The sequence below is a fragment of the Eufriesea mexicana genome, unplaced genomic scaffold, assembly GCF_001483705.2.
Source record: "Eufriesea mexicana isolate 0111107269 unplaced genomic scaffold, ASM148370v2 scaffold798, whole genome shotgun sequence".
NCBI classification, from domain to species: Eukaryota; Metazoa; Arthropoda; class Insecta; order Hymenoptera; family Apidae; genus Eufriesea; species Eufriesea mexicana.
Window position 1 is genome coordinate 1,346,903 of NW_016908980.1, and position 23,516 is coordinate 1,370,418.

Consider the following 23,516-nt stretch of genomic DNA (forward strand, 5'->3'; position numbering starts at 1 on the left):
TCGTCACGCTCGTGTGAAAACAACGCTTCCGTCTTTTTTCACGGTGTCGTTCAATCGTTCACCGTAATAGCGTTAACTTAATTTACGCTTCCCACGGAATTAACCTCGAAACGAGAGATTTTAGACGTTTAACTTCTCCCATTTCCGTCGACTACTTGCTCTTGAATAGAAGGCTTTAGAATCTTGGTTAAATTATGTTTCATATTGTCTTTGTACTGCGAAATAATTTCAAAAAGCAATGAACTATCGAGGAATACTAAATTTTTGGATATTAAGATCAAGTGTGCATTTTTCACATATTTTGCACGATTCGAAATCTAGAAATACCTATTACTATGCCTCTAATTCTTTTTATAATACTTGATGGATTCACTTAACACCCTCACCTACAATAATATCGTGCAAGACTCGTAGTAAGGAAATCAGACCAAACATACTTTTACAAAATTGATATCTTTAAATTGGACTTCCTTTCAAGCACGAATTTGTGGAATTTTATTTACAGGAAAAAATAAAACAAAATTGTAACAAATTTATTCGCTTTTAAGAAAGACTACTATACTTTTCCTACTCTCTTGAACACTTTGAAAATATCAATAATTATTGTATTCTTCATCTTCTTACAGAACTTCCTAAATTTATCTGCTTTTAAAGACCCACATCCTTAGATTCAACAGATTACACCTCCATTCGAATACATCGCCCTAATGCACTTCCGTTTCAATTTTAAAATCCTCTTAAAATTATTAGCCCTTTGCATTCGACGATTTTTTGACTAGAGGAGAGTAGAAATTCAAAGATTCTCTACTAAAAAGCTGACGATATTTTTTTGAGCAGTAAATCAAAAATTGTATAATAATAGAATTGTAGAATTATTTGATTTCGATACCTCGCACACTGTTACATTACATTAAATTTGATACATTAATTAATATCGGTCTTCCAAATTTTATGAAATGGTGACTGACGGTCACCTCTCGAGTGCAAAGGATTAAAATGAAGAAAAAAATCTGGAAATCGTAAATTTGGAATAAATCGACTGGCTGAATTCCTCTCCTATGATTTTCGAACATCAACCTTTCGTCGTCCACGAGCTTTCTACATCCACGATCGCGATGGCTGATCGAAGGCCTGTTCGTTATCACGCCGACGATGCGTGGAAATTTTGCACCGTGATCCGCATAACTTACTCGATTTTATTACACCGCTTGCTACGTACCAGAAGATGAAACGTTTATCGTCATTGTTGTAATATTAAACCGCGTGCGGTTTTGTTCCTGAAAACAATGCGACTCGAATGAACGCGTGGGTGCCGCGACGTGGGTTGCACGCCGAAGATCTGCGCCATGGTAATTCGAAGCGTATATTTAATGCTAGACACAGAATCGCGAACTTCGTAGAAACGATTTTCATTTCGCGACCTTTCCGCCCCGATATTCTTCGTTCGATTGAAAAATTATTTTCTAATCCCGCACCTCCGGGGAAATTAATTCCTGCGCCGAGAGAATTATCACGAATGAACGGATGTGAAATGAAATTCCGATACTCCTTGCGTCGACGAAACAAATTTGATTTCTTGATTTGATGGAGTAAATCGCAATCGAATTTGATGCAGGGTTTGAAGCGAGTTTGAAACAAGTCGAAATGATTAACTTCGCTGTTTGAATGGCTCGAATCTTCGAATACTGTGGAATTTTCATTGACTGTAATTCAACATCGACTTCATTCATAGGCATTCTTGGAAAATTGGAGTCTCTGCGTATTTTTAAATATATAATATAAAGGTATATAAAATATCTGGATAAAATAATAGAAAATTATTGGGAAGAAAGTTGAAAATGAATTAAGATGTAATAAAATTATATTTTACCCATTGAAAGTCAAGAACATACTTGAAAATTCTATCCACAATTTAATTCTATTTTCATATTTCTTTTCTCTCCAACAATATATTATCGTATGCATTTTTTTCAGATTAAATTATAACAGTAAATTAATATTATATATATTAAGTATCACATTTATATATTTTATGTATTAATTTCATATTCGACGTCGAGCAGGTTCGACATTCAATATTGCTCGATTTATTTGAAATTTAATACATAAAATATAATAATAAAGTATTATTTTATATATCTATCCTTTGCACTCTCAGTCACTCTTTATTTTAATACCTTGAAACTTAACCCTTTGCACTCGAGAGGTGCCTTTCAGTCACCATTTGATAAAATTTCGAAGATCTATATTAATTAATATGTCAAATTTAAAATAACGTAATAGTGTACGAGGTATCGAAATTAGATAATTCTATGTGTTAATTATTATACAATTTCTTATTTACTGCTCAAAATAATATCGTCAGCTTTGTAGCAGAATATTTTTAAACTCCTACTCTTCTTTACTCAAAAAATATTCGAGTGCAAAGGGTTAAGTAACTAATATAAAGCAATAACTGGATTAGAAATAACTATACACGAAATATCGAAACGAAATACTCGTAATTTTGCATTTTTATTTCACCATGAATGATAAAATAATTCACCGAGCTTAGAAAAATATAAGAAAAGTTCCGAATCGTATCGTTATAGCGAAAAAATCTAGTAGTACAAAGGAATAAATTTAACCCTTTGCACTCGACGATTTTTTGGCTAAAGATGAGTAGGAGTTCAAAGATTTTCTGCTATAAAGCTAACGATATTTTTTCCAGCAGTAAATAAGAATTCGTATAATAATTAACACATAGAATTATTTGATTTCGATACCTCGCACATCGTTATATTATCTTAAATTTGGCATAATAATCAGTATCGATGTTTGAAATTTTATCAAATGGCGACTGAAGGGCGCCTCTCGAGTGCAAAGGGTTAAAATAAACCGAGGAAAATTGCAAGGAATCCACTTCCAGTACTTAGATTAAATTTCTAAATTTGTTCTCTGGATTGAATCGATTTGTCGAAAGTACCGAGCTTCGCGAGTGTGACTATTAAATAGAGGAACAAGCGCGTTAACGCGCGTCGAAGTTCGCTATATCAATGGAAGTTTTATTCGAGTACCGATAGTATCGTAAAAGGAAAGTTACTCATAAACGATTCCTATCCGTGTAAAGGCTGGCGCGTACGCTTACAATCGTAGAAAACTGGTTTCCTGTCTAAACTCGGGGAACGATGGCGTCCGATCGGGCACTACCGTTAAGCCGTCGAGCCGACAGAAAATGCCTTTTCTTTTTTCCACCACCGCGCGAGAAGAAACGTTCCACTCGAGTTTCTCATCGCGGTACTTTCCTACGATTAATTTCCAATAACCGCCACCAATCCGTTCTCACGATTTTCAACGATAACCAATTCCAATTTACCAGTCGACTCGCGGAGACGACAGAATAGAAAGTCGTCGAACGCCATTTTTCCTATCCTCTTTTTCCCCTTTCTTTTTCACTCCAAATTCGCGGAGTATGAAAGACACGAAATCGAGGAGAGTAAGACAAAAAGAATCAACGTTCGTTTCAAACTCGTGAAATTAAATGCCCTGTTCTATCGCAAGCTAAAAGCGTTCCCGCGCTTTATGAGATAGCGAGGAATCCAAAACACGCGACTGACGTGAAAAGCACACGTTTCCATTGTCAATGTAATTCCGGTTCCACGGACGGACCAAACGAAACGGATAGTTTCCATAAATGTAACTAGCATGCTCTATCGCGCGAAACCAGCGTACGTGCTTTACCGGAAAGCGCGAAAAACGATAAAAAAAAGTTCGCGTCGCGATATCGCCATGGCACATGCAGCTCGGACACGTGTTACACCATACGTGGGTTTTTATACCGTCCTACGCTCGATTTAAGGTGCTTCATGGAAATACGAACAATGGGAAAAACGTATCGGAAAAGTGGAAAAGTGAAAACGGGAAATATCTCTATGTAAATAATATCCCTGAATGATACAGTAGCTGATGGGATTGTTCGAACGCCATATTCCCCAAAAAATTCTGATTTTAATGAAAATTTGCATGCACGTAAAGCGTTACGAGTTACACGAGTAGTGATTTTTTCGTCGGCAGAAAACGACTGTGAGGGGATAAAATAAATAACTGAAATTGTAACAATCTCTTTCAGGGTGAAAGAGCAGTAAAAATTAAATATTTTTTATTCGAAAAGCTTTGCTCTATCCTGCATCGTTACATATTTGAAGAAAAATAGAGATTGGACTGTAATTTCGAATAATGATTTCACTCGCGTGAAGTAACTTCTGCGAATAGAATAAAATTGATCCATAATTTCATCAAAGTCAGAATATTTTCAATTAGTGTATTTTTCTGAAATATTTATGGCGTTCGAATACTTTCGTGAGTCATTGTGTACGAAAAAGCGAAAGCGTAAATAAAAGATAAAAGAAATTGAAAGAAATTAAATACGAAGTTTGCGCAATTATTGGATTTTGCGATTAAAATGGACGATTTAATTCGACTGAGTGAAATAGTCGTAGTCTCGGCATAAAATATAGACAGGCTCTAAGCGTATACACGTGGAAAGTGGCACACGGTTCCTGTACTGGAATGAAGCAGTAGCATGAAACGGTAGCGCAACAAAGTGCAACGACGTATAGTAACAATCGTGGTGTGCGTGATAGTAAGTTCTTAAGACTGACGATAGTGTATTAATTCGATTAGGCTTTCTCGAAAAGCCTAAAACGAAACATAGTAATTAATTAATTAATTACAGACACTACATACCGTATTACTAAACGATAAGATTACTTAAATAAACCGGCATTTATTTACCGCCAAAGAAATCAATTTTTGTTAATAAAAGGCTAGTAATTTTCACACGTCTCATGGCCAGTCGCTAATTCTAATTACCGTCTACTCATACTACCACTGGCAACAAATTTTCGACCAAATACGATAATAAAAAATTATCTAAAATTAACTTTTCAGGTGTAAAATGATAAAATGTAAGCATAAAACGGACTTAAATCTATACGATACAAACTAAAAGAAAAAGAAGAAGAAAAATAATGAAATCTTCTGTTTATTGTCCAGGAGAAAGTAATTAAGTTTGGACAAACGCTTTTTACCAGGGACGTATTTATTATACAGGGTGGACCACGCAATTTGCATACCCCGAATAATTTCTGAAAAATTCGGGATACGAAAAAATTTGTTAAAGAAAAGTTGCATGGTTTCGATATAATATCGTTCCACGTATAACACCGTCGTTATTACTAGACATATTAATATTTAATCTGGCCGGCTTTAAAATTAACAAAAACCCCCCATATATTCCACTCTGATGAACAATTTGATTAATACGGCACGAATACCGCGCAGGAATTTTTCCCCTTTTTATCATATTATAACCCGTGACACATGGCTGGCCTAAAAACAATCGCGTAACATCGCCGGAACATGAACGCGTTGAGCTAGAATCGCTGCACGTAGAAAAGTGAGGAGAATAGCAGAGAGAGGACCGAGGCGAGTCGAAAGGACTTCCGGTGGCCGCCACCCGGAACACGAAAGTCGCTCGAGCGAGAACGCGACGCTGGCCAGAGCACCGGGAAGAAGAACAGAGGCTCTAGGTGTCTCGGAACCGGCTACGTAGCTAATGCGATCAGGTGACCACGCGATCCCCTAACTAGCGAGCAGCTCCGCGCTCACGCCGCGTCGCGACGCCCGTAAAAACGCTACCAATCCCTTCCACGCGTCTCTTTTCCGGTGAACCACCGCTCTAACAGTACAATCTGCCGATTTTCTACCCGTGGAATGTCATTCTCCACGGCTTTTTGCACCGTTCATACGATTATCCAACGTCGTGCATCTGAAAGTTCGTTCCGACTCCTTTCCTGGGTTCACTAAGATCTCGAAAACGAGAGAAAATCAAGAACGACCTTAATCGAACGCAATCTTCTCTCTTCGCGATCTTGGCTCGATTTTGAAGAAATCGTTCGATTTCTACGATCACGCTGCTCGTTGTCAGAGCAACACGCTGCGCTGAGGATGATCGGGTAGAACGTCAGGTTCATCAGTGTCTGACTGGCACTTGTTCGGATTCCATTATCGTATCATTCTCACAATTTCTCCACTTTTTACCAACTACTGACTATTTTCACGTCTCATCTTCGTGTCTCTGCCATAAGTTTCGCGTTCATCTCGACAAAAGCTTCGGAATCCAGCGGCTCTAGCGACCCCGCAAATAATGTGTTTCTTTTCTCGGCTCATCGTGCTAGTATGCGTGTACTATGTACCATCCACTCTTGTCATCGCGTTAACAACGATGGAAACATCGAAAGACGGGAATCCTGGGACACATGGGCCTGGAAAAGTATCACCATCGACGTCCAACACCATCCGACTTCCAAGCCTCTCTTCTATTCTAGCTCACTCGTGGGTTTAAGCAGATTATACCGTAGAAAGATGATAGTGCTTCACGGGATTATTCCGACCCCTACGACACCACGCCTGGATTTGTTTCACGTATCTCTTCTGCTCGCATCCAGCCCGTCGCACACGAGTCCGACTTATCTTCTCGTGCTCCTGACCATTCGTACCTGATCCTTCGGATCGTTTCTCCGGGATTTCGCGGATTTTTACAGCTTACGGTCACGTACGAATGTTTTCTGCGGAGGAAGACGCGGATTTGCGCGACGGGATAGCTTTGAAAAATTGTAGCAGGTTCGGTAAGAAAATTTCTACGTCTGTAATTGAGGTAGCTAGATAATGGTTAACAGACCTGATGATTAAGTGACAGAAGATTTGCGAACGTAGAGAATTTCTCTCAGGCAATGGAATTTGCGCGTTAGAGGATTGAGATTCAGAGAAGCTTCGAAAAATTGTAGCAGATTTAGTAAGAAAATTTCCACGTTTATAATTAACCCTTTGACTACTGTGGACGCTTAAAGGCAGTTAGAAATCTTGCGCTTGTGATACTGTAGGCTCCTAAGGGTGCTCGAAAGTTTTGTTTGCTGCTAAATTTTAAGTATGCATAGTAACAATTTAATGCAGAATACAAAGAAATAAACAATGTTTTAATACAGTGGAATATAGTATTATAGATAGAATATAATTTCTCAGAAATGCACAGCTAACGAAAAATTTCACCGTTCTCAGTGTACATCGCAAATGGATTCCTTACAGTATGATACGGCTGGTGAGTTTTAAAGTCTGCCATAGTCAAAGGATTAAGCTACGAAGAGAATGATTTCTCGTGACAGAAAATTCATCCAAATAGGATGTTAATTTTCAGAATTATGTCGTTGAATTGTTCAATGAAGAATAGCTGAGAGTCCTTAACCGTGCGGCATTGTTTCGTAAATCGTTCGCTACTATTTCATTCTTTCGACCTTTCACGAACCCACGGCTGGTAAATTGCTTCTTCTTCTGAAACGCGGCTAAACGTTTCCCGTTGCTCTGCAGGTCGTCTTGGATGCCGGGAACCGGAGAGCGAAAAAGTGACGGAAGAATTAGCGAAGAGAACGTCGCGACTTCCCGTACTATCGTTCTGGCGATTGACCGTCGTAATGACACCGATCCACGTTAAACACGGCCTATCATCGACATGACATCCTGCAGATCCGAACGGTGTCGCGTCACGTTCCTCGTGGACACGCGAACCATGACCTGCTCGTGATAGACGTCGGGCCAGCGCTCGATGACTATTGCGAAATAAAAATGACGGCAGTTCCGTTCTTTATCCCGGTCACATCTCAGCCGTGACGAGTTATTCGCCGTGTAATGCTCGCGAGTTCGACCAAAAATTTACCTCTTACGTAAAAAATTGAGAAAATTCCCGTTCCCTGCGTGAAATCTGCACGAAAGCGCGTTAACCCTTCACGATTGTTGCAATTAATCCGCGTTAAAGCCGTGCCGATCTTATATAAAATTTCCTTTGCCTCGTGTTAACACGGTTTTACGCGAAAAAGTGTATATTAGCGTTTTCCTAAAATATTTCACAATTTTCATGAGGATAAAATGGATCTTCCATCGAAATTATTTGAAATAATTATGGTTTAGGACGCGATCAATCTCAATGTCGATATTTCTGTCGATACTAGCATATGACAAAACCCTGTTCCAAATCGTCGACGTAAAGAAAAAAGAAACAAGCTGAACAAACAAGAATTATCGAGATAACTCGGTTTACTCTGGAAACGCGACGAACGTGAAAGTAATGGCGACGGATTACGTAAGATCGATCCTCCGCGGGCAAACAAGTTCGTGGTAGCGTTTGGTCTAGTGGGCGTGAGCGAAACACTTTTGCGAAGCAGGCGACCTGTTGAATAGTCTCCCGTTTACGCAATCATCGTTTCGTCGAGGACAATTAGGCTACGGGGAACGGAGAAGAGATCTAGGGAAAATGGCGATTACAATCGAGGACGGAGCAGAGGACTACTGTCGTGATAGCTGCAATTTCTAGTTGCAGGAAACGATCGGACGTCTAAAAGGTTCATAAACATCGCGAGAAGATAGAGAAGATTGGAGACGTAAAAAGAGCGAGTCGGAGTTGGCGTTGAAAGGTGCCGCAAACGACGCGAACGTAACGAAGTACGTCGTTAAGCGAATCTGTTTAACGTTATCGCAGCTGCAAAACATGGCTGGATGATTGCTACTTTAAGAGAAAACGCCTGTTGTTCTCGGTCGGAGAAAATTACGAGTCTCTAACGCGATCGGTTATCTTTTTAGAATCGAGTGACGCAAGCCTGCTGATGCCTCTTTCTTTTCTTCTCGACAGGTCTTTCACGGCGGAAAACCCGGCGACTTCTCTCGCGCAATTTACGTAGAAAGGATGGTACACAGACAAAGCGACAAAAAGCAGAAGCTCCTGGGCTTCAATGCCTCTTGCATCCTACGTGTTTGCACGGGGATTGTCTTCCGTAGGCAGCTGTTCATTCGCATCGTTCTACGAATAGAGCGACTCCGCGCATGCAAACCACCGTGTTTTCTCGCTAATTACGGACGAAACGCGATTCTCGAAATTATTCGTGAGAAGGCTGCGGGATAACGCTGTTACTCCAACTGCGCAGAAATATCTCAGACTTCCGCGATAATTCCAACAGAGTACCACGATTCCGGAGCGTTGCGTCTGACCCAGAGTTAGACCCCGCCTCTCGTGACCGCGCGATCGATTTCGATCTCGTAACCGAGAGGCTAATAATTTCGATCAGAATCCGCAGCCCGATCCTACGATTCCTTTCGTATCTCGTGATCAGCCGCGGTAGAAACGCCGCAACGATTCCGCCCCGAACTTTCCTCCAGCTCCGGAGGAATTAGCCAAGGAGCTGCACGACCGACCCCCCGATCGCGAAGAAGCGTCGCAATCACCGCTTCGAGGGTACACCATCAACCGCTCGATTTCGTGACTTTCCACGTGGACCATCGTCGGGTTCACGGCGAAAGTCGGTAACGATCGTCCGGCATGTCAGAGTCCACGTGTTTCCGCGAGTCGTGAGGCTCGTGCTGGGCTATTTTCTCACGAATGGCGGCGAGATCGGCCTGCAAACCCGTGGGACGTCCTATCCGTCGTTCCGTCATGGTCCCCTCGACTTCCATTAAGTCCCGAGGGTTATTACCAGCGGAGCAACTATCTGTAATTGGTACGAAAGCCGAGCGTGCGAGCGAATCGCGCGCCGTGTATATATCCGCGACCAGCCTTCTCTACGCTGTACTAGACGGTGCACTCCCGTTTCCGTTTTCACGGGCCGGATGTTCAACTCCCAGGGAAGCATCCTGTCGCGGGTAAGCACCGATGTGGCGACTAGAATGTCCGAGGCTCGTGTTGTAGTTTAGCGCTCTGGAACCCGCGTCAGGTCACACGCGCAACGTTCGTCTTGGCTGATTCCACTTTTAATTAGAGCTAGCTTCGTTCATCTGGCACCACCCGTCGAGCTTTGCGGTAGGTCGTTTAATTGGACTTTTCCGTTACGAGTCATAGGACTTGGATTTTTCTCTTTCTTCTCGAAACTCGACATGGAGAGTCCTCTCTAGTCGAGAAGGTATTATTCTGTATCTTTTCCATATTTTTCTTTTTTTAAAGAACCATCTGGTGTCCGCTGGTGCATATCTCCCAGACACACCCCGTAGAACAGGGGTAGTATTAGATTCCAAGACCTCGTCGGGTTTCTTCCATCGTGAAACTGTATCGCAACGAATTTAATCCTTTCAGGAAATACATCCGAGTACATCCTGCCAAGGTTTTTAAACTCTGAATATCGTTTGATTAACTCGCGAAACGTTTACATCCCTTATGCGAATGAATCACGAGAAGTATGTATATTTTTTTCGCAGATGTATCCTTCGAACGAGGCACGCATAAGTCAGTCGGCTGGATCGGTTCCAGCGATAACTGTGATTAAGCATCGTCTATAAATCTCGGCTCGCGATATAATTTCTATGTATACGAAAGGAAATCCTAGCCCCGATGTGTAATTTATAATTCGGCGTTGACGTGTTTCGAAACTGAGCATTTACACGTGTTACACGATATAATTTCCGCCGTAATTACGTTACACCCGCGGAAAAGTTCTACGGGGTGTATAAACAGGGAAACGCGTGTACCGTTTAATTTATCACGAACGACCATGTGTCCGTACACGTCTGTAATTCACGGTACAATTAAATCCCGAAGGCAATAGAAGTACTTCGTCTATATTTAAATCCTCTCTTTATCCTTCAGCGTGTCTGCCGGTTATCGATCGCTTCGCCATTTTTCCAAACAGAACCTTATTTCCGACTCGCGCTTTTCAAATCGGACCCCATCGAAGCGCGCTCATCCGAATTACAGTTTCCGTTACTGAAATTAATAACCAGCCTACGTTTAACCGGTGCAAGATTAACGGGATTGGCTAAATCGATTAGTCGGGAACGATCGCTGAAACTCGCATTCCAGTCGTCAGATTAGATCCTCTCTCAACCACTCTCGTGATCTCGTTATTCGATGCTCTCCAACTGTCAACATCCTTGCGAATATATCACGATATCGTGAGAATGATAATCTTCAGCACGTTTATGCTAGAGCGTCGACTCCCAGTGAAGATTGATTCTAGAAATGTGCTCGAAGATTTGACCCTCATTCGACTGATCCAGGAAGAGAGAATAATTGAAAATTTTAGTCAGAAACCTATACAATAGGTTCTGATCCCTTCATTTATGCAAAAATATTAGCTCACCTACGATATTAGTCGAAAATGTCGTTACAATTGAAAATGAGTTTGGAAAAAGAGAAAATCTGTGAGATTGAGAGAGAGTGTGAAGATGCGAGAAAGTGTTAGAAAGCAAGTAAGTATTGTATTTTAACCTTCTTCTACTGAACATGACCTTTCTTTTCATCCCTCTAACCTCCAACGAACAATACGTGAGATTTAAATAAAAATAATCCGTAGAATATCGAATACTCGCCGAATACTGTTCCCTACTCGCAGTAGACGTCTATGCTCTGTATGGACCCTGACTAGATCCAACGTTATCTAAAAAGATATTTCAAGAACCACTGTGTCAGGTAAACGTGCAGTTACCTATATATCTCGAAATAGAGATACGATCCATTCGATCTGGACTCATCCCGAAAATCTTGATCGACAGATTTCCAAAATAAATTTCGCGTTGCTACACGCGTGCTGACCTGGAAGAGGAAGCGGAAATTGAGCAACGGAGACCTAGGGACCTAGCTCGTTCTAGATCTAACAGCTCCTTTCACCTTCTCGAAATTCTTCTCCCTCTAACCCAGCGTCTAAAACCGAGTCACCTACACCAGATATCTCTCATCTTCCGTACTACCAACCGGTCTAGAGCAAAATCAATTTCGCAGTGCAGAATATAAAACTGGACATAAAAATAAACTTACACCCTCGATCTCTCGATGCTCGGATCGGCTGATACGCGCTGGTGCTATCTCCGGGGCCGATCTAACTGAGCTTATCGGGCAGCTGATAAGTTTGCCACCTCGATTTCGCGAATTTCGCGTTCATAGAGGACACTTTCGATGGCAGAGGCATTAGATTTTGGCCACAGCTGCCAAAATCCGCCCCTTTGCCCCAAATGCGGTACGTATCTCTGACACGCGATCGCAATGACAGAATCGAACGCGAACTCGCACAATGGGAGATGGACAAACGCTAAGACGTCCTTGTCCACGTCTATTTGCGCGACAACGGTATCTTCGTATTTATAGGGAAATATCGCGAATCGATGTAGCGTTTAGAACGCGACGGCCCACGCGACAGCAGCGATTCAATCGTGAGAACAACTCCCGCGCGCTGGCAAAAGAATGTCATGGACGAAACATACGTACTACGCGTAGATATCTGTTTACCTAATTCCGTTGCGCAACAACGCTTTCAGTCATTACGGCGCTTTACGTCTTATACCTGTCCGCGTGATTTCATTTTTCTCGCACAGCTACGTGCCGGTTATCACGGGGCCAACGGGAGTGTTCCAATGTTCGACTACACGCTTGTGATATCTTATTTACTCGCTTTTAATAACGATTCTTTTCTCCATTCGACGGAAACGAGTGTAAGATATGTTGCGAAGAATTCGTCCTGGAACTTCTGTTGCGGATATTCTTGCACGGACAGAAAATTTTTGGTCTTTTTGACAGTGAGAAAAAGTACTAGTAATTGTTATCCTGGCTAGAAAATGGTGAAGTTTGTTCAGATAAATTTACCATCGAGATCGATATCGAATTTTTATTTGTGTGGTTTGTCTGATTTTCTATTTAATATAACAGTATCTGTGTTTATCCTGCTTTTAATTCCTCGAATAATGCTAATTGAAATCGAGAAGATAATCATACCACAGACTAAATAATTATTTTCTAATTTTTTATTAGAAATTCCGTGTTCAACGTTATCACCACGGTTATTTGATTTCTTGATTCTCTTTTTGATATACGTACAACGAATTTTTCAATTTTGTTTTCTTATTTCGTTTCTTTTCAAGTGTCTCTCCTTTCATCTTTCCGTTGCTGGTCTTCTGACCGGTCTTGGTAGGTTTAATGCCAAGATACTTGCTCGCTCGGAACTTTTATACCAGTAACACTCCTGTTATAAAGAACTGTCAAGAAGCAAAAGAATAGCGAATAATTCGATTTTCGGTTAACATCGGAAAACAACGTCTACGCGGATATAAAATCTCGGTAACGTGAAAATTCTCGTGGCCGATCGAACGTAGAAAAATGGCCACGAAGTGGAAATTATGCAAATGGAGCGGGTAACGAGCCACGGTACACACCGTGAAAGCGTAATTTTCGTGCCGATATTCCGCATACGAAATACCAGACACCCATGTATCAACCAGTCTGACCGATTTAAATAATGGCCGCGTAGGTGTGAAGGGGTTGCTTCGAGCGCTAAATACGTCATTGAACGCTGCTCTGTCCGAAGAATAAAAATTCGATGAACGTACTTTCAACGAAACGCTCGCAATCAGCGATGTTAGGAGCTTTTCGAGAGGGAAGCTTGAAAGAGGATGTTAACAAACCAGTTAAAACGACTGGTCTCGGACTTTTTGATCTTGCCAGCCACTGACAACGCGTACCCGTCATTTGCGAAATTAATATCGACTTTTTCGTCGAGATACAAATATAATTATTTCCGTCGCGACGCTTTAACTATCGTAATAATTATAATTATCCATTTATGCGATATTTTACGATACGTTTATAGCGATACTACCAAGTTTCAGCTACTACCATATCATGTACTAGTATCGATAGGTGTAATTATCTCTGCGTGTAAGTTATGCATACATTACAGGTTGGCAGCGCCAATTTTAGACCGTGTTATAACTCGTATAGATGGGATACTAGTTTTAATATACGTACACTCAGCAGAAATTGTTTAACAAGTGTCTAAACGCTAATTAGAAATACTTTTTACCACAGTTTAAGAAGACACCAACCTGTAACCCAATGGAGACTTATCGGAGATATCTCGAGGAGTGACAGAGTATCATCGAAGATTAATACTTATTATCTATATCCGGTCACCTAATCACGAGAGAGAAGCCACGAGTCCTCACGGACGATCCCGTATCCGTTCCACGCATTTCCCGAGGGAATTTCTACCGGTATCTCGATCTCGCGATCCGTTTCTTTTCCATTTGACCGGATATTGTAGGTTGTTCCTGGCAACAGTATAACATGATACGAATTACCTCACGGTCGAGTTTCGAGCAAAACAACTAGATCGTGCGAACGACACGGGCGTTACGCAAAGTCCCACCACTTTTCTTGAAAATACGAGTCCGGCAGGGAATTGTTTCCACCCTTATCCGTACTGAATATCTTCCGCTTCGGAATTGCGAAGGATCATATCTCTGAAAGGAAGGTTCAGAGAAAAATTGTAATACCGAACAAAGATCTCCTTGCAAACGAAACCCGCGTTCTGTTGTTCAGCCAGCTAATTATTTTAATTTCTGAAAATGACGCTGTTAGATCTCTAATTTATCCTAATTGCGAAACTTATAATCTCTTTAATACCTTAATACCTCTTTAATTTTGAATTAAGGCACACGTGTTGATTTTAACAAATACCATCAGAAATCGTCTGCTTCGCAAGGTATCGTCAGACACGACTCGCAAGACTTACGAGACACCTACTACGAAACGTGGCAATCCGACTTAAATCACTTTCATACTAATCGACGCGTTCACCGATTCACGTACGCCTCTGGAATCCTAAGCTACACAGTCATGGAAAACTTTCTAGAAGCGTGGTAAAAGGGTTAACTACCGAGCGCGTATGAATTACCCAAGCCAGTCGACATCTTACCAAACACTCTCGTTATCGAGAGGTATTCGTTTAACCGATTCAGCCGAACTACTCGGATCCGCGACTCATTTGGTTGCGCCGAATCGCGAGGCGAGAAAGCGCGGCGTGGCGTCCTCCGGCGTCGGTGGACTTCGGCGGGTCCGTGTCGTAACACAGAAGGCAGCAGCAGCCACGTCGATGGAGAAATCCCGCCGGCTTATAATAACGTATCGTGTTCCGTTACGGACGAGCCTCTTCGCACTGAGGTAAACGAGAGGCTCGCGTTGACTATAACTTTCAGAGGAAGATGGCATAGTCGCGGCGAGCGGCGAGCGAGGGCCCAGGTAAAGGCCGTTGCACTCGCGGCATGGCTCTCCGAGACTTTCCTGGTCCTCTCTGCATAGCGGTACTTGCACGCTCCTCTCTCTCTCGGTGCACGTACGTAGCGCGCGAGCGCGCGTACGCGACCGAGTACGAGCACGAGCGCGAGTACACTCGCCACGGGGTGGCATACTTGTTTCCCCGATGGTAATGCCGTGTTGCGTTGCCGCACGTCGTGCCGCTTCGGCATTCGACAATGACACGTCAATTTGGCCTGACAGAGAAATACCGCGCGTGTACGTACGCGAATAACACGTCGCCGCGGTTTTTCCCTATGGACGAACGAAAACATCCTCGGGGTACGCGGCCACTCGCGAGCGTGCGGACACGCGAAAATTATAGGGGTCCCAGAGGGGTACTTTTAAGTTCGCAGGGAGAGAGATGTATGGGACGAGCGGTTGCATCGATGGCGGATGGAATAACGTATTTAGAGAGGTTCCACGATGTCCAGCCACGAGGGGTTGAGTCGCGAGTGCGTCGAGGGGGAATTAGACGCTGCCAGAGGTGAGGTACGACGTTGTTCAGCGTACGGAGTAATGGCATGTTCGAGGATTCCGCGAAGCCGAAGATCGAATTTATAGTTATTAGAGCTTCGAGTCGAAGGGATATCGTGGCTTCACCCCTGTCGCGGAGAATGTCTAGGAAGGTTTAGAGGATCGAGGATAATTCAGGAGGTACCGGAAAAGTACCTTTAGACTCGGTCTAAGGACGTAAGCAATTGTCAGTGGATTGGACGCGTGTACCGGGTATAAATTAACCAGGTGTTAGTCTCAGGGATTTCTTACGATCGTGGAACAAGAACGAGACCGATCTACGGGTAACAGCGCGATCGATGAATCACGGATGACCTCGTGTTCTCCATTACGGAGGCCAGACTCGACGAGAATCTAAACTTCGTCGCATAAAAGCGTAGGGAATAATCAACGACGCATCGGTAGTCTCCGAAGCGAACCTATGCGGTCGGACTTGAAAACCGATTTAATCCTAAATCCAGTTTGCTTATCCGACGATTTAATCCGATCCACTTCGGCGCGACGTTGGCGAGGTTCCTAGCTGGAGCAGGAGACGAGCTTAATCCGCGAGTAACAGCGTGTCCAATGAATCAGACGATCGCGCATTCCCGATGACACGCCGGGCAGGTCCGATGTAATCGTTGCTATAACAGGTTGTCAGCGAGGGAATCGTCTTAAATCGAATAATGCTGATGCGCGTACGGAGTAATTTAGCGCGCAGCCACGCTCTAACGACCCGATGCCATCCATTAAGCCAACTTCATCCTGTCTGCTCATCGCAACCATTCGAATCGGCCACTGGCCCATTCAACTTACTCCACTACGTATCTTCGACCGTCTCCGCTCTTCGTTTTTCCGCCTTTACGACCGCTTTACGCGCACGCCCGTTTATCCTTCCTAACCGGTCTTCCATCGTTTATTTCCACCGTTCTACGCGATACTTCATCGAATCCATTAACCTACTTCAACCAGTTCTTACACCAGACCTGCTTGCTTTCCGTAGCCATCAAACAGCACCCTCCACCGACCCGTAATCTCGATCTTTTCGTCGCGGCAGCTAACGGACGACTCGGTGCAGCGAGGAACGTCGAACCCCGCGATACTCTCACTTTTTCCAGCGAAAACCTACCTCTACGTTCGTCAACCTGTCTATCCGAACGGTCCTCCCTCCCGGCGCTCCTTTTTAGCCCCCGTGTCACGAACGTCGAATAAACGAGGCCTGTACGATGCGTTCCTCAGCGTGTAAACACGCCAGGGTTCTTCCACGATCGAGCTTCGAAAAGCGTTCGTGCCAACCTTATCGCCCCTATCGCACAACCTTTCCGGTAGCTCCCGTTTCTCAGGCTCTGATTATCATTTTTACCACACGCACCCAGCGGCTCCTGCGCGCTGCACGGAGCCCCGTCGAGTTTCCAGCTGTGTGTGCGAGTGTAACAGTATCCAAAGCCACCTACTTACACCTGCGACCCGGCTAGTCGTCGTGCATGGACTACGTACCTGGCGTATTGCCGCTTCGTGTTGCTTCTTTTAACGTCACGCAGACGTGTACTTTACGTTTCGCGTTTGCTTCTTAATGGAACCGACGGAAATCCGCGAGTCAAACGTTAATTCTTCCTTACCTTTCGTTGCTTCTCCACTCGGAAGATATTGTAACCGCGATTGCAGCGAGATTAGCTCGCAGACCCAGCATTAGATATTTACTTATTTTGATCCAGCACTAGATATATCTGTGTTCATTTTTCTTTCCAAATGGAGAATCAGAGTTTGCCTCTTCTGTTTGGTGAATCGTAAACTGCCAAATGTGCAAACGATTAAATTTGCAGTAAAAATTTATTTCCGAAATGAATTGATATTCAAGCGGGCTTTTATCCGAGAGAAAAATCGGAACTCGAGACAAACGGTCGATAATTAAATTTAGGATGTCGTAAATTTATTTTTGTACTCGGTTCCTGTTATCGCAATTACGCCAGAGGCTGCAGGTGGATAATTCGTTGACGCAAAAGGTATCAGTGCAGCGTGAAATGTTTACGACACGGTTATTACCGCTATTCAAATCAGGCGCAGCGTTCTGCTTAAAGGTACATCCACGAATTACCTTAATTGGTAAGAAAAAATATCGGGACTCTATAAGAGAACGTCGGACTTTAATCGATGCCAGACTGTTTCGCTCAGTGGCCACGAAAGAGGAGAAAAATTACCCAGCAAAGGTTCACCACGCGTATGTGGCACATTCTAATTGCGATCTCCCGGTCCGCCAACAAACGGTAGTTCGTTGCTTTATTGTAAAGGCGACCACATTATGCGAAACGTGAATCACGCGAGTAACAGTATTCAAAGCCACAGTCTATACGGTTGAGAACCATGGGGTCTCGGAGCAAGAAGCTCGTGTCTTTGGGAAACAGAATCGATAGAGAAAACGACTCTGAGAGCCGTGCGATCACTAAGGATGCGGAAAATTTCCTAATCCATTTTTTCTCCGAGTCATACGTGTTCCCTCGTTATCTCGCCGCCTTTCCTTTCTTCGCCTAACGACTCTTTTCTTATCCCGTCGCTTTTTCTGCTGCTTCTTCTCCTCCGAGGAGACCATGATGCGCGATTAGGCGCGTTAGGCACGGAATATTCGTGTCACGTGTTAATCTCGCAGTGGTAATCGCGGAACCTTTCCTCAGAGCTCGATTAGCATTTCGATGGTGACCGTGCATTAACCCGTGAACTTCGCTGCACGAGGAAAACGTGAAAGTAACCAAGGTAACGAACAAGTCGGAAAGTTGTACGCCATGTTGTAAAATTTTCTTTGTTTCTCCTTTTCCCGGCGTTTTCGCGTCGTTTTGTAATTAGAATGATCGAAAGCTACGAGTGAAGAGTTATCCTTCCCGATGTTTATGGTTTTCGAAGATATTCTGCGCGCGAGAGTGGGATTCCTTTTAATGAAAGAGGTCTGACAGGTAGATACGCACCTGCAGCACTCATTCACACACGCAACCATCGTGAACGTACGTCGCGCGTTCACACGCGTGTAATATTTACCACGGGTAGCGTATCGTAGTAACCACCTGCTAGGGTCACGCACACCGATTCATTCTGGCTGCATTCATCGATATCCGTACACTTATGGCGTACACAGAGAAGATTAAATTCGTCATCAACGTAAACGCGTTATTTACGTATGAATCGTGATCTGGTCGTTGATACGATAATGATATTCGATGATAATAAATATCGAACAAATGGATAGAAATATATAAAAAAAAAAAAAAAAAAATGGAATATTCTGGAAAATTAAAGGAACGTTTAAATTACCTCTGCCTGGCGGCAGAATCCATTAAACCCTTCCGTTTACTCCAATGTATTTCCGATATTCACACATAAATTCTATTAAAATATTCTACGTTATTAAATATAATATCCACACTCCCTCTGTAATACGCGTTTTTCTTTCACGTTCGATACCGCGATATTCACCTGCCTCGTGTATACATCAATACCTAAGGAACAATAATATACTTCTAACCCATTTCGTTAAAAAATTTGGTCCCTCCTACTATCTTTCAACTTGGAGAAAACAAAGGAAACAACGAGGAATGTAATTCGCTATTCCCAAGCAGCTTCATTAAAGGTATTACCTATAAAACTTGCAGATATCGGGTAATAACATTTTTATAGGTAATAATGTAATTTTTCGTTGCTATTACAAGAGCTTACATTGTTACTTTGTTCCCATATTTAAACTCTTACGAGTAGTAATTTAATCTTTCCATTTAATTCGTACACCTCCAACGGCTTCACGGTTCCCTTCTCACCGATCTCGGGACCCCGAGCTCTCAACCGGTAACGTAACAACCAAGGTGGAAATCATCGTATTCAGAAGTAGCTCTCTTCTTCGCCTCTCTCGGTTAACCAAGGCTCTTTATGAAAGGAACACAATCAAACGCAACATCGACCGAACTCTTCGCGATCGCGTGTACATCGTGTTCAACCGTATACCTGTGAAACCGTGTCGTTGTGCTTGCACACACAGACGTGACAAGCGTAAGCGTTCGCGGGACTTTCCTCGGACAACAGGTAGACCTCGTACTCGGTAGGCGGAAAGCCCACGACTCGTGGGATTGGGCAACCGCGATGCACCTTGGTAATCGTGCTTAAGTGTGGAACGAATATCGACCAGAGAGTGGAAGGAAAAAATGGAAAAAAGAGCCGCGAGAGAACAACGAACCGTGAAAAGCGATCGGTCGATCGCACCATCGAATACGTATTTGAGCAACCTGCTCGTTGGATTCGCGGCCGAAGAAACGGGAGGTTATCGACACCTGCTTTATTCCTCTTGCAGCTACAATGTATATCCGATACAATGGGATACCGGTTATCTAGGCGGTGACTGGTCGATCATTACGTAAACCCCTCGGTTGTCACTCCTATATCTCGGATGATGAAGGATTTTTATATCAACCCTTTGCACTGAGCGATTTTTTCGTTACGTAAAGTAGAAATTTTGTTCCAATATTCTACGTGTCTTTACATTATTTTTAACTCGATATCGACTACAAATGATTATTATGGTAATTTTTGGATAACAAAAATCGGATTTTTCAGGAAAAGCGATAAAAAAGAAATAAAAATCTTAAAGAGGAATTAATTGTGTGTACATCAAAAGAAGGATCACACAGTCAAGGGACCAAAGCGATAATATCGAATGTGGTAGGATTGGTGTTAAGTAATAAACGATTAAATAAAATACAGGATGTAATATTTTTTCAAATTATTCCCTCGGGTGATCCACTGGCAGAAATGCGAAGATTACTATGCATAAATCACCGTGGAATTGTTTGAACGAGTTCCCTACTCTAATTTTGCTCCGTATGAAACTACACGCTGAATCATTTTGCGAAATTGCCAGGTACCGTATCAGTCGGAAGGGTTATTTAATTGATATCGCAATGACTTGCGAGAAATTATCTCGTTCCAAAGATGGAGTGGGTGTCTAATGACGAGGCATCGCGATCTTCCTTATTGGTAAAAGGGTTAATTCGCGTGTTCGTTTGTCGTCCGTGTTTCGAAAGGCTGAATTAAGATCTCGTTATACGAGTCCAATAAACTTTGCACGTAACGCGTGTGGAACAAAGAACCGCGGATAATTTGCATTTAGCGAAAGATTACGCAACGTTTAGGTGACCGCTTGGTGGCATTGAGCGACGCTTCAAAGTTTCACGGAACACAGGGAAATAACGGATACGTGGAGAATCGTAATGAGAATTACAGCGCATTCTGCTTTGTTGTTTCGAGAAACAAAACTGCGCAAGGACAATACTAACGCCGTTCTTGTTCCCTTCTGGCTTCCGGATATCGCGGAGGAAATAATTTCAGCTCTCCTACGGGAAAAGGATTTACACGGTGCTGAGCAACTGAGAAATTGTCTGCGTCGTTAATTTACAAATGGCAGTCTTTAAAAATTTTCCCTTTCAAGAAGAAATGCGTCGCAGCATTTTAGAAAAATATTTCTTTCGAGTTATTCCTTTTAAACATTGCACGGTGGATTATCGTGGGTTCCTGATTCAGTGTTCTTGGTGAAAATCGGAATAGTATGGTATTTCAGAGCATTCCATTGAATTGTAAAAACATGCCAATGTTATTCGAGTGAAATATCATGCACTATTAATTACCGATAAATTGGTTAGTATCCGCCAGCACTCTAATTACGCGAGCTATGCATTTTTTACTGCCACAAGCGAACCTTACAGCCCAAAGCTACTAGACCTATAGAGTAACTGTATAGGCAGTTATCCAGGATGTCTCGTCTACATATACAGATGATTAACCCGCTAATATCGAGTGGCATAATGCAGTAAACGTGCTACTTTATCAGTATGCTCGAACATTCCGCCGGGTCTAGCAGGAAAAACTCGAAAGGAGGATAAAGGAGTCAATGGCGGGCAACCTGTAGCTGTTATCTAAGAGGAAACAGGTCGAAGGGAGGTGGATGATGAGAGATACGATGCGCAGCAGCTGTAAAAACTACCTGCTGGAATTAATTGACTCGATATACGGGAAGTCGTGCTCTGAATTGGGTCGAACTCGGCTCTTATGGAAGAGAAGAAAACAAAACGTCGTCTCAACTTCAGGAATTCGCCGTGAATGTGGACCAATAAAAAGTATTATCATTGATATGGAAGTGGATCGACGTAAATACATTATTTCAAAAAACCGAGGAGGATAGGAGGCACCTAGAAACCTACGTACTACTTTCTATCGGGTAAAGTAAACATTAAGTAACCGACCAAGACTTTTAATTCGCGTACAAAGACAGGCTATACCATAGCTATTATAACGTGTCCTTGTAACACTTTAATAAGAGGCATAGCATTTCGATTTAAATATCGTGAAAATGCGCGTTTCTTCGTGAGCTTTACGTTGTAAAAACTTTCGCTATCTATAATGCTCTCCGATACACCCTTTTACGCGATATCATCGAGTCGCTATTAAGAGTCGCGTTGCATGCAATTTCCACGGAAATTATGTAACAGGAACCACAGGGACAACCGCATTAGTTTGCGCAACGCTAACAACTCGCGTTTTACTTCGTTATATTTAAACGACTGATTTAGTTTCACTCTAACTACTACGGTTGGCACGTGCTGTTAAAAGTACATCGTCTGATTTATCCCTCGCGAACAGGGAGATTTAGCAAGTTTAATATGATAACCATCAGCTTTCGTTTACACTGAGAATAACTCACTGTTACGATATTGTTGTTCCAAGCAATAAACATTTCCGAATGTTTATTTTATAAAACTTAAAATAGTTGGCGATGTAGTTTCCGAAGGACAACCTTGTTATGCTTCGAATATATATAACGTTCGATTAAAATATTTGCGAACGTTAATTTACTTCGTATAAAGTAAGGTTATGTAATTGGTAAGACTAACCTACTGAAAGTTGACGTACCTCTCCCATGTAATTTTCCTCGCTATAAACTTCTCGAACTTCTGCTCGATCTTTAACGCGCACTATTTACATTTACACTTGACATGGACAATGAAATAAATCAATAAACGATCGATATCGCAACCGTGAACTCGAGAGCCGGCGATTTGACCGCGAGAATGTCGTGGGCATGCGCAATCGATAGGTAATGGACTGCGCGCATCATCACGCGGTGAATCGAGGAAATACGCGCGTCCCAATCAAAAGAATTTCAAAAGCATGACTCACCGTCAGGATTGGTGAAATATCCCCAAGTGGGGGTCGCGGTGGTCGCCGATTGGAGGACCACGGCCAGAATACTGAGGGCTAGAGCACCGGCGGCGCCTCGCGCCGCGACGGCGCGTTTTTCGCTTCGTTGCGGATCGGTTGTCGTTGTGGCGACCGCCCTTACACCTTGACGGTTGCTCGAATCGGTTGCCATTCTTCATGCCGTTTTCGTGTCTTCGTTGATCTCGTGTACCACGCAACAATCCAAAATAAACGCTTCCTTTCCTTATTTTTTTCTCTTTTTCCTTATTTATTAATCGTGTTCCTTCTGTTCACTTTCTCTTCTTCGTCAACACCGGCTTTACACACCGCTTCATAAAATCGATTCGAGAAACTGTAACGGTTTGCCGGTGTCTATATACATGTACCAAGGCTGACTAATTACATCGGCGACGAACATCTCGTCGTCGACGCACTCGATAATCGAATATCATACACTCCCGGTACGATGTCACGTAACACGTCGAGTATGGATAGGCGCGTGCATGCACGCAATCGATAGTCGGAGGTGGGAGAAGAAAGAAGAGAAGTAGGGAGAGGTGTGTATCGGCTTAGGCGAATTCCACGTTCCGTGTCACTCTTTCTTTCTTTCTCGGACAACAGAGAAAGAAGCATACTCCACCTTTATATCGCGTGTCTCTCC

General features: G+C 42.9%; 1 protein-coding gene across 1 annotated transcript in view; it reads right to left on the reverse strand.

The window, feature by feature from the left end:
* LOC108546908 (uncharacterized) overlaps positions 1–23,027 on the reverse strand; it is a 60,767-nt gene extending 37,740 nt beyond the window's left edge. Inside the window, exon 1 of the mRNA XM_017899203.1 lies at positions 22,835–23,027. Within this exon, the coding sequence (XP_017754692.1) occupies positions 22,835–23,027 (193 nt within the window). The remainder of the gene's footprint in view (positions 1–22,834) is intronic.
* Positions 23,028–23,516: the final 489 nt, after the last annotated feature.